Source organism: Argiope bruennichi, chromosome X2, assembly GCF_947563725.1.
Source record: "Argiope bruennichi chromosome X2, qqArgBrue1.1, whole genome shotgun sequence".
Taxonomy (NCBI): domain Eukaryota; kingdom Metazoa; phylum Arthropoda; class Arachnida; order Araneae; family Araneidae; genus Argiope; species Argiope bruennichi.
Window position 1 is genome coordinate 86167216 of NC_079163.1, and position 17567 is coordinate 86184782.

The window sequence follows — 17567 nt, forward strand, 5'->3', positions numbered from 1 at the left end:
GAAATAATTATTGTTGATGAGGAGGGAAAAAAAATCCAACATGAACCAAAAAAAAAAATTAGATGAGCAATACTTTTTAGTAAAACTCATCCTCTTTGCTGTTTTATGAATGTCATCATTAATTATATCGCTTCATTTTTTTAATTCACAGTTACCTAGGCAACGCTTGCTGGTATTGCTGGACTAACAGGATTAACCAATGGCTTCATAAATGAATTAAATATTCCAGCAAGCACATATAAAATTTTCTGTTGTAGGTAAAATGAAAGTTACACTTAAAAAAAAACCCTTTGTAGCTCAATTTGACAAGAAAATTGATAGCTTATTATCGATTATTTAATGGACTATAAAACACTTTATTGGGCAGTTTCACAATTTTGGGATGCTAATTTAAAATATGATTAGCGCTCAATGATGATGTTATTGCAGGGGTACATATGATTTATTTTTCTCTGTTTTTAAAATCAAAAGGATTCATTCATTAAAATTCATGCTATCATTATGAGATATTACCGAATGCATTTATACTAATAGCCAACCAGAGTTATTTGTGGTCCAATAGGGTAGATTTGAATCATGGCCTAACTCGCACCTCAATTTCTAAATATACAATGCAAACAAAAATGTCCGGAATCTTCCAGATTTGTGTATTTTTTCGAATTTCTCTAGAAAGTCTGACTGAACTGTCTTTGAATTTCGACTAGGTAAAAAATATACATGTCCGTCCAATTTATTGTAAATATTCGTTCATGCCGGCACTTAGGGAGCACTAGAAATAAATCGATGAAGAAAATGATTTTGGCTCACTCTATTGAACAGATATTAAAGTGAAACTTTCAAAAATGGGTTTCCATGCACTGGACAATATTTTCGTGCTTTTTCGTAAATATAGCACATAAAAGGATAAAGATAGCATATAATAAGATAATGATATAAAAAATATTTTTAAAAAAATCGCGCATTTTTTTCCTCAAGTTATTGTTCATAAAATGCAGACTTTTCTATTTAGCCATGCGAAATTCACAGAATAAAAGCATTATATTAAAATCTAAAGTGAATTATTTACATAGTCGAGGAAATATGAGCATTTTTATTTAACAAATTTTAATTATGCACCAGCGAAATCTGGTATATCTTTCTTTTCCTAATTTCAAGGGTAGATATATACAGCAACTTCCATAACAATTGCAGTCTAAGAGGTGCATCTTTTGCTACAATGGCAACTGTTACTTTATGAGGAAAACTGTTCTCTACTTTTTGGTATGTTTCGGGAGAAATCGCAAGCGGTTTTTGCGTATTTAGTTGGTAAGCTTTCTTACTGAAATGAGGTTTTGTGGGTGAGCTCAGATTTGATGTTCCAATTCATGCCACTGGTTTGGAGAGTCAATTTTTGTTTCAACATCATAGTTTTCCTGTTCAAACAGCACGAATTTCGCAGAGATGATTTACTGATATGGATGTTGAGGAATTAGGAGACTTGCTCAGTGTCTGGATCTCAATCCCATAGAATACTTGTGGGATGAACTGTAACGTAAAATTCGAGCTAAACCACAAAGGACCCCCTTACTAACTGAGATAATCAGCACTTTTTTTTTTTCCAAAAATGGCCCTTTTTTAAAAACATTCCAAAGACTAGTGGATAGCTTTCCTTATAGAATAACATCTATCACTGTAGCAAAAGGCAATTTTAGCTCATATTAAATATTGATACATACGAATGTTTTCAGTTATATTGTAAATGAAACAGCATAATCGTGGAAGTTTAAGTTTTAGCAAATAATAATGAATAACGTAATAGTTTTTTTTATATTTATGATATCCAATTTTATGCAATGTACATTATGTATTTCACCTATTAGTATGAAGACGTATTTCGTATATTTCTAACTCTGGATAGAATTCACTATAAAGGCTCTAAGATTCAAATTTAAAGAATATCAGTTAGCGGAAAACTACTCATCATTTAGCTTCTTTTAGAGAGTAACTGAAATTCAGCTCACTGGAATGAAGATATCCTTCTTAATCGTTATATTATTCAACTAGAATTTCGATGCAAGTTAGCCCATATATCTTCCTTTGTAATTAAGAAAAGAAAAATATCCTATACTTTGGAAATGCGTAATTAAAATTTATTTACTAAAATACTCGTAGTTTCTCGAATTTTATAAAATTCACTGCAAATTTGCAGTGAATTTTGTAAGATTCGAAGGGTGAAATCTCTGCGTTTTACAACCAATATTCCCATGAAAATGATCTAAAACTTTTTAGACATTTATATTGTCCCGAATATTGATTCTATTCTTACAGAAATGCATGAAAATACTGCTCACAGGGAAAAAAAACCATTCTAAAAGTTTCAAATTCCTTTCTGTGAATCACGATGTGTAAAAAATCCTCTTCGACAAATTTTGATCTACCTCTAAAATACTCACGTGATCGAATCTTAAGATAAAACGTGAATTTCAAGTGTATCTTTTTACATAATTGAATTTCAAAGACAGTTATTTCAGCCTTTTTAAAATTAATTCGGAAAAATGTATAAATCTGAAATTGTCTCTATACTTCTGATCACATAGTGGACTCACACCAGATTAGAGGACGAACGAATATTCGATAGAACCGAGCTCCGAATTCCTGACTCCGCTAGCGTTTCATCTGGGCCTCAAAAATAAAGATGAACTCGCATGAAATAGAACAAATCTATATACTGAGTTTAAAATAAGGATAGCAAAAACTTAACTTAATATATTAATTTTTTTTTAGAATTAAAAACATATAGAAAAATGCTTTTTTTTCTCCAGAAAATAAATTTTGTTCTTATGCTTCGATAATAGATACGAACATGTAAATGAAAAAGGAATATGAATATTTTATTAAAAAGTATAAGTAAAATCCACTCGATTTAAAATAACTAATTTACTTAATAGTCAAAATTAATTCTTAGATTATATATTAAGAAAGCATAGCTAACTTTTTTTTCTTGTTAATAATAATCAAATACAAGCACACTACATACATTAAACACTTATCTCATGCAATATTTAAATACATGCGACATATAGAAAAAAAAAATACAAATTCAAAATCTTTCATGCAAAAAAAATAATAAATAAAATTTGCCTTTTATAGAATATAGAAACATATAGAAAAAAAACCCCACAAAATATAGTAATTATGACATGAAACATAAAATATATTTCTTTTAAAATGCCTAGAGTACTTTAAAATCAAGTAAAGTATCAAAATATTTTTCGATTACTTAATTCTAAAATAAAATTCCTATTTGCCATTTATAGTTAAAAATGCATGAATTTAAAAAAAAAAAAATGAAGTTCGGAACTTTGCAAAATAAACTAATTAAAAAAAACACTACATCAAAATCAACAAGACCGAAAGCCAAAATCACAACATCAAAATTGATGAACGTTTCACAGTTTTATCATTTGACAAATATATTATAATGCAAATACAGAGAGAATAAGCGATAATGCAAACGACAACAGAAATGGATTGAAAATAACATACCCAATTTTTGTTAACCTGAAAAAGAACAAAATATTAGAATGTTAGTAGATTATAATAAATTAATGCACTTTATTAAAACAGATAACAAGAAAAAAATTTAAAAACGTAAGAACAGGTTAAGCTTAGTAAAGAATCTCACAAAAAATAATGAAAATATCTGAAATACCAAAAATTGTATATTCATTTTGTAAGAAAGTGAAACAAATTTATTTAAACTTCGATTCATGAATATCTAAAGAAACATGCAAATAATAACTATCATAGAGATCATAAAATATGTAAATTATTTACCCCATCACCAAGAAGCATATTATTTGTTCCAACAGTGAAACGTCTGCAGAAGAAGTATTTACGAATTCGATCCGAAATCCACGGATCACTCTGGGCTCTTTTACTGAATCTCTTGAAGGGCAACATGACGCACAAAGCTCAATCAGTGAGCAATTAAAGAGTGTGAATATTTATGTTTAGGATAAACCTTGATAGGCAGAATGTCCTTTGATATATTTTCACGTTACTTGTCTTGGATAATAGTTTGAAAAGTCACAAAATGGTCGAGCAAAGCAACCAGCACAGAACTTATCAATATCGTAAAATGACTTTTATAGAAATGACTGTAACTCAGAATTAAATATTTTAGAAAATTCTTTGTGCAATCAGTGGCTCCAGAAAGATATCATGGACCTCAATTTTTCCCAAGAACTATATTTGCCAGGCGAATTTTCTGCGCATGCAAAAACAAGCAGATTTTGAATTTCGATCTTTTTCGATAAGAGATGATTCACGATTTTTGTTAAATTTCCCAGGTTACTTTAGGTAGAAAACACTTTTTACATGAATAGATCAGAGGCTTTCAAATATTTTTGACTGCTTTCTTCCTTATTTTTATTTCGTAAAGTCGAGGAGATAATTTGCATTAGAAAAGTTTCGTTAATAATTTCGAGGAGATAATCTGCATTAGAAAAGTTTCGTTAATAATTAAATGACCATTTACTATGCTACAGATAATAAAGGAAATAAGGCATGGAAATTCTTCGAATTCTTGCTAGTATATTTTAATACAAAAGGATGCCAAAGTGAAAAATACGCAAAAGAAATCACATTTTGAAGAAGGCAATTTTTTTTTTTGTTAAACTTTATTTCGTTTCAAAGATTATTTTTTATGCAATAAATAAAAATTGAAATCTCTGCCAAAAAAATTCGCCCTAACTCGAGAAATCACAAAAATGTTTTCACACTAAAAGGCGATTACTTTGAAATAACCTTATAAGTCTAATCACTTCACAGATGAATTATTAATGGAACAGTTCACTGCGTGAACGTGATAAAATATTTATTTTCAATAGATATTGGACTACGTAACAGTAATAGCAGATGCTCATTTAATTGGTATACGAGGTCATGAAAAAGCATAACCAGATAAAGTAACTATTTGAGTTTCAAAAATGGCTAAGAAAAAAAATAATAACTCGCAGTTTATTTAAGTAGTTCTTTAATATTTGCTCTCAATAGGTAGATCGTTTTACTTTTAAGAATCAATTGTATGTTGTCTTGGTAAATCAGTAAAATAAAAATCACGATATATCAATTCAACACGACGATAATGCCAATGTTCCTTTCTTCAAGAGTTACTTGGTATAGTCTTATTCTTCTTCTTAGCTGTCTTAATTCTTTTCTTATCAGGAGTCAACTTAAGCCATTTTTAAAGACATATGCGTGCGTTTATATCCTAATAAATGCTTTTGATTGTAATGATGTAGATTTACTATTTACCGAAAGAAGCGTATTCAAGAAGTTCTGGAGAAATTTATCATATAAGTCAATAACTATTAGTTAATTTTTTAATCAATAAATCAAATATTCGTTCAATATTAATGACCAGAATAAAGAATTTACTAATTTATATCATTCTTATTTCTTTCCAACGATTTTATAATCTAACTGCTAATATAGGATTTATATGCAAGTATACTCTAAAGAATCTATCAGTTTACAAAAGTGGACGTCCTGTTCTTTTTTTCCTTGACTTGCACAATGTAACACCTTTTCATACAGTTGATGTTTGATACAGCTAAATTTTTTTCTCCATACAGTTGGTGCTCTTTCGTAGGAGATAACTAACAGCGTTAATTAGAACAATTGCAAAATTTTAAAACTGAAATCTTGAAGTTTGATTGATAAATCATCAAAACAGGAATTTTTCATGCGTGGTACTTTTTCTTAGTTTATAGATGATCAAAAAAATTTTATGACTTGAAGTAAAACAGTATCTTTGAATTCAAAAAGTAAATATTATTCGATTAAATTTGTTATGATGTAAATAAATATATATTCTTTAAATATGATGCACAATTAAAACGACAATAACAAAATCTATGACACTTTCTTTTTCAGGAACTAACAGATAGAATTTGATGCGAAAATATTAAATGGCCAACTTGATCCGAAAATGCAATTGAAGATTTTTAAACAGTTCGCCGATATAAAGCTTCTTAAAATAATTTTCTTTGCTGCTGTAGTAAACTAGCTGTTATAATTTTTGCCCATACAAAGTTCTCTGAAACAGAGCTATTCTCTAACTAATGGTTTTAGATTAAAATTATTTCTGCTGGTTTAAAATAAACTGTTTTTGCAAAAGAAACTGTTGGAGGTATTTTCTTTCACTTAAATAAAACTACGATAGAAAATTCTGAATTATTATTTGGTAGCAAAATTACTTAAATTTCTTTGGAAACTTGGAACAATGAAACTAATCAAATGCTATTCAATAATAAAATGAATCATTGATACAAATATATTGCTTAACAACAGATCTTTTTATATTAATAAATAACTTTATGCGAAAATTTAAATTAAAAAAATACGAGATATTTAATATAAATAGCTAAAGAAAGCGGTGAGGATGTGGATAAAGTCTTCTTAATGACACAAAACTTGCAGCTTCACAAATAAAAGATATTAAAAAAAAAAACTACGAATAAGTATAGCAATTACGGCTTATGAGATGGCATATAAGCAGACGACCACACGAACAGTTAAAGAATTTGTGATAACACTAAAAACATTGAATGCAGATGCTGGCTGGTATGCACAAGACGAGGCTAAATTATCAAACTATCTATTTTTCTGTATCTTCCATGCCATTCCATTTCGTGAAACCATTATCAACAGAAGTCACCCAGAGCAGCCGTCACACACTTGTCACATTCAACACTATCGCCTCTGATCAGTGTTATCCTTAACGGACGACTGGAAAATAAGAGAGAGCATCCTCTGCTTTTGGTTCATCAAATTATACCAAGAGCGGCGGCTGCAGCCGAGGGTTATCCTACCATCGCCAAATTGCGCCAAACTTTTTGGATACGTAAATGCGGGTTGGGAAAGAGGCGCGTATTGATTTCTGCCAGAAAGCGGCCAGTGTCGTCTATGCGCATCGTTCATTTTAGTTCTTCGCCAAAGAACAAAAGCAAGGAGAAATAAGTTAGAAATGGCCCATAGAAAGCAATTAAATCAGAGGATGTCATCAATTATCAAAGTTGCCTGCATAGCTCATACAAAGAAAGTGGTGAAAAATAACTCATTTGAGTTAAAACATCGAGAAAACAAAACAAAAAAAAACTGACAAAAATGATAATGCATTCTATATTTGAATTTATAGTTTGATTTAAATAAAAAAGCGTATAACAGGATACAGCTATATTCCATCGCTGTAACAACTCTTACTAGATAAATAATTTTTTAAAGCTTTTTATCTGAGAAAAATTATATTAGTAGTAAAACTTACACAAAACTTAATTTCTTGATATGTATATTGAAGTAATTAAGAAAAAAATTGCATATCAAATACTAGCTCTAGCCAATATTCCATAATTAGATAGCGAAACCCACAGTTGAATAAACAAATTAGCATAAAGAATAAATTTCTTTAATTTATTTTAGTGCATACAGATGCAAGTCGAGACTTTACAGCTCCATTATTTAACATTTTCAACTCTACTGTTACTTCCAATTATAAGTTTCTGTGGGCTAAAATTTGTCTCTTTTATGCCAGTTTAGATCAACTTATCTACTACTTCTAATACAATCTGAAGAATACCTTTACTTTTTTTTCATTTTTTTTTGTATAAAAAATATTAACAGCCGGAAGAATTGATATTTATCTTTGATAATTAATATTTCGTCGGTAGCGTTGAAAGTGTTAAAATGGAGCTTATGAGAGAATGTTTCTTTTTTAGCTAAACATTTTTAGTCAAGAGAGATCAAAAGTTCCAAAGAAAAAAAATGCCATTTGTTAAAAATACTTTATTTTTAGTCTTGCGATTATTTTCTATTTCATCCATCTTTCGACAGTCGTTTAATTTTTCTAATACTTTACTCAAAATGCTTAATTACTTTCTCCCATCATTTAAATGTGTGACAGAATTCGAAGATCTGTCTTTTTCTTTTAATATATTCAGAAAGAAAAGCATTCCCCTACTACTCTTGAAAAGTGGAAAAACAATATGCTTAACCCTGCTGTTCTGTTCGTATTTACTTCACGTATTGACCCGAACACTACATATGACCCGACTCAGAAAACTAACCTTTTTTGCAATAATTGACAGGTGTCATTTGAGAAATGGTTTAAATAATAGTAATATAAGTTTAAAAAATAGATCTAATAATATAAAGCAGTTATAAAAATAACAACAAAAAAAATGTTTGAAATTGAAACTTACAATAATATAAAGCATCTATAAAAATAGTAGAAAAATATTCGAAATTGAAACTTGCTTTTATTTACAATTTGAACAATAATATTTTACATGAGATTTGCGAATGTAATTCTTACAATTGCAGCATAACATATTAGTTTTGCTGTCATTGCTTGACAGACAGAACTTGCACGTTTGAGACAAAGAAGTATTCTCAGCAGATTTTTCTCACACAGATCACAGATTTTTCACTGCATTCGTTTCATTATTTTTATTGAGTCCTCACTTCTTGGTAGGTGTGGCCTTGCTTCAATGCGTGGAAAAATGAGCGATTTCCCCAGTTTTTCCAAAAATAGTCTTCGTTTAGTTAATTTGTTTTCGTTCCATTTACTATGTATTAAGTCCATAGAACAAATGCATTGCACGCAGAAATATCAAGCATGTTATAGAATACAATCATGGGCCAGCGATTTTTTTTTACAAGTATATGTGTTTAAAAGTTGGTCTAGAGTATCCACAGCCCCTTTAGTTGAATTTTAATCTAAGATTATTAATGGATTTTGTCAGTTCTATTCCTAACTTCTTTGTCATGATACAAAGTGCTCATAAGAATAATATTCTTGTTCTTTGTGGGGATGTAATTTACAACTGTTGTCTTCTGTAAAATAAAATAATGAGGTGTGAACTTCTTTGTTTGGCATCTCTTCAGGAAGTTCTGATTTATTTTTGCAAATGGTACCAAGTATAGTCATTTTCCATTTTAGAAAAAGTTGTCTTAAATTAAGATGTGAAAAAATTATCATATGTAATATTGCGCCCCGAATACCCATAAGTAAGATCACACACTACTCGCATTCCTTGATTTTTCTCTGACTTAGACCCTTGTTCTTTACCAGTGTAAATTTGTGTTTTTAGTACATGTGAAGTTTTATTATCACATAAAGTCTATATTTTGATCCCCTATTTAGATGTCTTACTTGGTATACACTGTTTGAAAGGACATCGGCCACGAGATCCTACTAATTGATCATCTACATTAATATTTTCATTCGGATTATATAATTTTGGTAGAATTTCTATCCACTTTTCCCAGATATTTCGCACTTCAAATAATTTATCCAAATTTCTCCTTACTTGAAGAGTAGATTTATTATCAAAATGAATAACTCACGATAGGGCGCAAAATGTTTCGAGGCACATTGTTGCACAAAATATATTTCTGCTAGTTTTTTTTTTTTATCCCATAAGCATTTTGTTGATTCTCCATATGATTTATACACACCAGCTAACAATAATAATCCAATATATGCTTGAAAAGTTTTACTTTCGATATTTTCCCACTTTATTCCATAAACATTTTCTCCTTCAGTGTTAGTCATTTTTATGATTTCGTTTTCAACTGCAGAATTAAATACTACCTCAAATGTACTTTTTGTGTCTGTTACCCTTGCCGTTGTATATCTTGTGACCCCTGGAGCGGTTTTTCTAATATTAGCATCTGGTGATTGAGAAGCACGTGGCAGCGAATCCAATTTCCACTTTATTTCACTATTCTTGGACTGAATCTCCCTTTATAGATTATTTTTTGAATATTGGTGTCAAAATCACTACCAGAACTTTCACTCTCAATTTCATCACTTGTATGATTTTTCATACTCCGATACTTCTTCGCTGTCAGAAGCTTCTATTAGTTTAGCTATATCAGAGTGACTCAAATTTCTGCGATTCGCCGTTTTTTCTCTCACATTCGCTGGCACAACTCTTTTACAGTGTATCATAGAGTGTAATACAGCTGAAAAAAAGAAACGTTGAAATAAGAGCAAAGAGATTGCTTCCTGCCAATCGGATCAAATTTTAAACCTTGCACGCGCTCTCTTGCCATGTGACCAAAAAATTTTAGACCTTGCACGCGCTCTCTTACCATGTGACCAAATATATACGTCAACAAAACAGGTTTCGAAAACGGATAAATTACAGAAACTATTGTTATTATTTTCTTTTGAATTACTCCAAACAAAACTGAACATGTATGAGTAAAATAAATCATTTGTTTGCATTTGGTCATATTGATCCGAACGATACATTAGTTCTAAATCGAAAAATATTCCTTCGAAATAAGAATAAACTTAAATCCCTCTAGGAGTACATATTTATATTATTTACCAAAGATGTTAAGAAGTTTCATGAAAATATCCCTGTATTATATATTTTTACGAAGGTATAAATTTTATTTCGGGTCATATAGACCCGAACAGAACAGCAGGGTTAAATATTATCATTAAATTAAAAAAAAAAAACTATCGAAAATGTAAACAGCATTCTATTACGCTTTCCATCATTTGCTTCCGCTCGATTTCGATTCTTTGCTTCACAGAAATAATAACATTCTTTGAAATACCAAATATTCTTCCCCTTCTCAAAAAAAAAAAGGGGGGGGGGGTAATAACAGACAGAAGAACTTTAAAAAAAATCGAAATATTTTTCTATTGTATCGCAATCTTATGTATATGATCCAACAGGTAAAATGCGCGTGTGTGTGTTGGGGGGGGGGAGGATTTTATATTACATACAGTTTATTTTTTGGTAAGACCGAGAATATTTGGTTTCGAATTTCTGGAAAACAGATCTGCAGATGGTGCAAAAATGTAAATTTAGTGGGATGAGATTCGAAAAGGAAAGAAAATAAACTCTGCGGTTGGGAGTATCCATGCGTAAAAAATTTGATAGAATCGAGTGCAAGTCTATGAATAAGGATCAAGTTTTGAGATGGGTTCTTCCGTTCAACCCATCGTTCCGTGGGCGTGATGGGTTGGATGAAAGAAGGAAAGATTCATGGACGGAAAACATGGAAGTATTTATTCTTCACATAGCATTATCTTAAATAGAGAAAATATTTGCTAATATTTAGATGCAAATATTAATTTGCTATTGATATTCATCTCCCAAAAATTTTACATAAATAAATAAAAAAAAATTCTTATTAGAAATTTCAAATGGAAAGTAGTCGTTCTACTTTCCATTCTTTCTACTTTCTTCATGCTTGAAAGTAGCGTGTAAAGTCACTTTATTCTCTAAAGAGCTATAAGTGGAGAGGATATGATGTTTGAAATTAAAATGTGAAGGGCAGTAACCGTCACCTACGATAATATAAGATTATAGGAAATCATTTCAAGGAAATACAATCGCTTCGTTCAAACGAATATATCAAAGAATAGTTTGTTTGAAAGACGGTTTATAGTTCTCATCTAAAAGCACATTCGGTCTACTTATTTTCTAACCGATTATAATCAAAAGTTTAAAATTCATAATTTTCTTCGTGGTCTCCTTATAATCATCAACCCCCGTGACACGAAGTGCAGATATCGTCGCTTTTATTTATAACTAAGTTACATTTGAGTGAAACAACATGTTACAATGCAGATTTCTTATCACTTTAAAAGCACAACAGCTTAAATTTACAAAATTCATTAACAACTTAGTAAATTCAGAAATGAAAACAAATTAGATCCTTTTTATAACCCCTTACTTTTTTCCAGCTGAAGGCAATTATATTAACAAATTATTGAATGATATTTATTAGCAAATTATTAGCAAAACGCCGAATTATCTAGATTGTGTATTTCACTCTAACAATAAGCGATTCAGGAGTAACGCTAATGAGGTGAGCGATTCACACTACTTATCGCATGGCTATTCACGTTGTGATAATATTGGAACAGCGGAGCAGCAGTTCAAAGATAGCCTCGGAACATCCTGCTCATTTATCAGTCATGAGCCCTAGTGCCTTAGTTGAGTAGCATTAGCTGGCTACCGGCACTATTCCAATAACGTATTCCGCGGCGTTCCAAGTGGTAAAGGATAGGCTAGCTGCCGGAAGCGCACTGCAGAGGGGGCTTATTTTGCAGGAGTACCGAATCCGCATTTAAGACGCATGGTGGCTTGTCATTCTATTGTGCATGTATGTTCTTGCGACAAGGCGGACAAAGTTGGTGTTATTAGAATTCATTCTAAAAGTTGGTTTTTAATGAATTTCTTCCGAAAACAACATTTGTTTTTTATATTAAGAAAAATTATCTGTAGTAAAAAGGTTTTTTCCTGATGTCCGGGCTTTACAGAAATGAGGTGTTCTCTGCGCCGGAATACTCTGGGAATCTTATTTTCCTGCATCAGGAATTAGTGGATCGAAACATTATTACATCAAAGATTCTACTTTTTTTAAAGGGAAGAATATGATTATCTAACGTTTTCCCCTTTAAGGAGGTGTAAAAGTTTGAAGAATGGGCTGTTTGCCTAGGTATCATTTTCATCATAAGATAGTTCCAACATTTTTAAAACAATTATGAGGAGTTTCTCATCTTCCAAACAAGACACCCAAATACCGGATTGTGCTTTAATCAGAAACCCTTTTGCTTAACACTGCTCATATATGCTTAGTGAAAAGAAATAAAGGTATACTACAACTATACAGAAAGAACGCAAACAGTTTAAATAAGCCAAGTTTTTTTAAAAAATATTTATAATGACTTAATTTAAAAACCAAGCAGTCGTGCTTTGGCTCTCTATAACGTATTGCTCTTAAAAAGGATTATTTCCAATAATTAGTGACAAACAGATTTTTTTTTTAAATCGATTGAAAAATTAAATGTTTATCCAAAATTAAAATTTTTTAAAAAATAAGCCATTTTTTAAATGCATAATTATATTTAGAACATTGTTTAAAAGCCCATGTAATTCATACTAGACTTAAATTTGAGAAATAGAGAGCTTCATAGCCAAAATGTTAACTGGACGTTTTCCATATGTTTATTTTACAATTATTTCAAAATGCAAACGAAAATTTTGTCGCTGTATTATAAAAGCTTTTAAGTATAAAGCAGGGATTTCTCATTTAATTTTTTTTTTTTTAAAGTTACCTTTTCAAATACCATCAAACTTTAGATCTTCAAGAGAGGAAGGTTCATGTACCATTATCACTCTGAGCCTTGGCAGATTTTCGAAATCTGATCTACTAAAGGATCTGATGGAGAGACCATATCAGGGGAGCAAAAAATTGCATATTCGAATCACGAACACTGAAGAGCTGAAATGGGCGTGAGGTTCGCGAGTCTATAAGATCGATCTCATCGTTTTATCATAGGAAACACCGTTGCTATGGTGTTGAGAGACTGAGATTGGGGCGCTGTCTAAAATGGTGTCAAAGTCATCTAGTCACGGTTCAGACCACAAGATTAATCACTAATAAGCTCCCGGGTAACTTCAGCAAAATTAGATGTTAATAAAATCAACTGTTTCATATGTTCACAATAACGCAGATTAACGCTTTCTTAGAAAATAATTTGGCGATAGTTCCAATGATACTTGGTTAACCATATCTAATCAAACCTATGAGTCAATGATAAAGAAAAAATATGGTATCATCCGTTGGTTTAAACAATATTGGATGTCTAAGAGCCGGCACCTGAGGGGGAAATCTGACTTAGTTCCGGTATATGTAGGTAGTTTGTTTTCCAGGAGGGTTTTCAGGTAAAGCCCAAATGTGTTTAGCTTTGCCTGAATGTGTATAGTCCACTTTTCCGTTCTACTTTAAAAAAAATAAATTTAGACATCAGTAATTCATTTCTTGAACACATAGAAGATATAACTACCTTTTGCTAATTCATGATCCACCGCCTTACCATGTTTTAACCCGCATTACGTCGATAGTTGGTAGAAAATAAATTCTTTAAAGATTTGTACTTAAATCAACAAAACAATATTTTACCCGACATTCAGGTCAATCTACAGTTAGTATCGATCTAGAGTTTTCCTAAAGGTCACCCTGCCGGGGTGGCAATCTCGGCTTAGAAGCAAAAGTAGAATATTCGAGACCTGCTTTAATTTAAGATTCGTTATTTACATTGTCCTAGTTCATGCTAAATCCGTTCAGATCATGCGTTTTCTTGCTGATGAGGTGTGAAAGTTTGGAAGGAGAGTATCAATTCAGTTGCCATCCTTATTCTCTAACCGTTGTTCAATATTATGGGATCCTTCCTAAAACAATCCTTACGCAATATAAAAAAAAATGTCATTTTTAATAATTTAAACTAATTAGCCCATCATAGGAAACACTGCACAAGATGATAAAAAATTACGTGTATGTAATGATAGAAATGGATAAATTATATTTGTATTGCCTAAGAACCGTATGAAATTGATTTCACAGTTTAAAAAAAATTTATTGAAGACGTTTTGACCTTCAAATTGAGATAAACCACGAGCGCAATTTCTGAATTTAAAATGCATGCCATTTAGTATTATATCCGAAACAAACCTCACAAAAACAGACGATGATGGAATTCAATTCTCATTTGTCAAAAATCATTTTTCATTTATCTAAGTGTTCTACGAACATTTAAAAGTAACAGAGTGCAATCAGTTAAATGTGGAATTCAGACAATTATTGCCGAATGCGCAAAAGCAAAATGAAAAGTATCGGTATAAAATTTTAAACTAATATTATCTGTATTATAAGAAATTTTTTCGCTTATAACTTTAATCAACAGAAAATCTGGAATAGAATTGGTTGCAAGTGAGTAACTAATTTTATAGCAAACAATGCTTAAAGCGGAAGGATGAGTATTTGAAAAGTCATCTTTTCAGTCATTTCATTAATTTACCCATTTTCATTCTTTATTGTTAAATTCAAAATCCATTAATGCATCCATCGTAATGCATTTAATTGCAGCTTATTTTCGTTCATATCATAAGGCAATAAATTCACTAAAGATAAAATTATCTTGAAAATAAATATGGATCTGTTATTTACAGGATAACTATCGTAGTATTACCTCAAATCATCCCTTTAAGACAACAAAATAAATATCGAAATTGATTCGATTTCAGACATCATTCATTTCTCTTAATTTAGCTAGAGTATATAAATATTTTAAAAAAATTATAATGGAGCTAGAAATTATTTGCTTGGTTAAGTGTTCCGTTTCTAGAAGAATATTTAATCGCATGTTAGACCCATTAAAGTCAATGTCAATCAATTCATAATTTCAAGAAGAGATGCATTAAATATCAAAAGTTCTACTTAAAAAGTATATTGCTATAATTGGATGAATGTTTCTTTCATTCTTAAGAAAGAAAAACAGGGACCAAATAACTAATATAAATCTCTGAATCAAATCATTCAGGTCAACCTAAATTTGATGTTAAAGATAATCTTAACGCTAAATTGCATTCAAACAGATATTATTAGTTAAAAATTGATATTTCAAAAAATATCATTTAAGAGAGCATTTTGTAATGCATCGCAGATTATGACATGTAGTTATAATACATCTGAAATTCACTCATCTGAATTTTTAAAAAAATATAATAAACTGGTATAAATTTATAACGTAAAGTTAAATATTGTTATTTATATAGCATTAATAAATCAAACAGGCCAGACAATTATCAGACAAACTTGATGTTAGATTTTAGGGTACTTTATCAGCTACAACGGAAGTTCACGAAACGGAAATATAAGTGAAAATAAAAAAAATAAAATGCCAGTAACACCGACTTTATCGCCCATTGAAAGTCTTCACCAGAATGAAAATAAATGAAAACTCACTATATATCTCTTTAATGTTTTTATCGTAATGATTTTCAGAGTAGTAACGGATATGATATCAGTATGATTGATTTTAACTATATATTAACATAATAAATAGAATTTATGCACATTTTTACCAAATAGAAAGCGAAGTACTTCGAACTTGTTAAAATAAAGTATGTAGAATAAAAAATGACTTTGACAAGTCGAATCTTTCATTCGACTTGTTAGATTGATGACCAGTTTCGATGTTGTATGAAAGTTATGAGAGATGCAGCTCGTAATTTTGAGTACAACTCGCATTTCTTAAGGATGAAGATGAAAATAAACTAGGATTCAGTAACCCAAATTTCTACACAACATTAATATAAGGAAGTCTGATTTTCGACCACAAATTTAAAGTGTGTACTACTCATTGAAATAAATTGAGGAATTTTTGAAAAAATCAGGACAGCCCTATTTTGAAGCTGAGACACTGCCAGATCCCTCATTGTTTAGCTATAGTGTTTCGACTGACACCAGAAATCTTTTTAAAAATTCTCAGTTTGTAAGCTTAGATTGTAGTTTAAAATGATCTAGAGCAATTTTATTGAAATAAAAGTATATCTTAATCTTGTTTATATTCAGGCACACAGTATTCAAAAGCAATTTTCCACAACAAAATTAAGAAGCGAAGAGAGTTAAGGATTTTTCAGAAACTATAAAGCATATATCATTTACCCATCTTTAGTGAATTTATGCTTGTAGCTGAAAAATGTCACATAATTTCATCTTCATGACGTTTGATGAATTAGACGCTGATAGAAAGAATTTCTCCTCCGGGATAAATTATGATAGCATCTGGTATGCGCCCCCCCCGTCAGGTGAGAAAAAAGTATGGCGTAACTGTAACCCATTGAACACCTCATTTAGTTTTAACACAAGTCGATCTGAGGGAAAAGTGCTCCCCATGGTCATATTTAGTTTGATCCCTATGCGTTCTTGACATTTCAGTTTCTTGTGGTTACAAGAGTTAAATTACCTTTTGTAAAGAAAATTGAACTGTAACTAGAAGAAAATGTTAGATTAAAGTATTTCACTGAAAACGTAGCTCGTATAAATATTGTATCGATTTTTTTCAAAGCGGAAATTTGTCTAAAATTACATTTTAGGATGAAATATTACAGATATCTATCTAGAACCTAGTCTTAAAAGAATAAATAAAATCATTTAAATTTATAAAAATTGAAATTTTTATCACTGAAAGCATCTCCCCCCTCCCCCCCAATTTCCATTCCTATCAAAATTTACCCATACAAGTACTGTTATAGAAGGAAAAGTTATAATTGTTATAGGAGGAATTTGTTATTCCTCCTATAACAACAAGTACTATTTAAAGGATGATAAGTTAAAGAAAAAAAAATTCACTTAATTAAAAATATAGATGAAATCTAAACAAACTATAGTTATTTAACACAATAAAGACCAAAAATAAAGATTAAAAGACGAACAAATCATCATAAAGAATTACTAATTTTAATGAATTAACTTATTAATAAATGTTTCGAAGTTTTCTTAGGGGTTTAGTGTTGGTGCATTTATTTGTAATTTATTTATTAGAATTTGATTTACAGGTTCTTCTTATAATTTTACTATATATAATTTTATATTAATCGGAAAATACTTGTCGGAAATCTCTCTCTCTCTCGATTATACTTACACGCAAAAAATATTCGAAAAAAAAAAAAGCAAAAACAATCCATTATATATAAAAATTCACTGAA

At 30.4% G+C, this 17567-nt stretch overlaps 1 protein-coding gene across 5 annotated transcripts in view; it reads right to left on the bottom strand.

Annotated features, from left to right (window-relative positions):
• The window catches only part of LOC129960205 (rho guanine nucleotide exchange factor 17-like), a 259387-nt gene that overhangs the window by 95058 nt on the left and 146762 nt on the right, over positions 1-17567 (bottom strand). For 4 of the 5 annotated variants that reach the window (XM_056073438.1, XM_056073436.1, XM_056073435.1 and 1 more), the window contains exon 7: positions 3526-3540. The exons of the other annotated variant lie outside the window; for it this stretch is intronic. In XM_056073438.1, coding sequence (XP_055929413.1) covers positions 3526-3540 — 15 coding nt within the window. The remainder of the gene's footprint in view (positions 1-3525; positions 3541-17567) is intronic. 5 annotated transcript variants of the gene reach the window in all.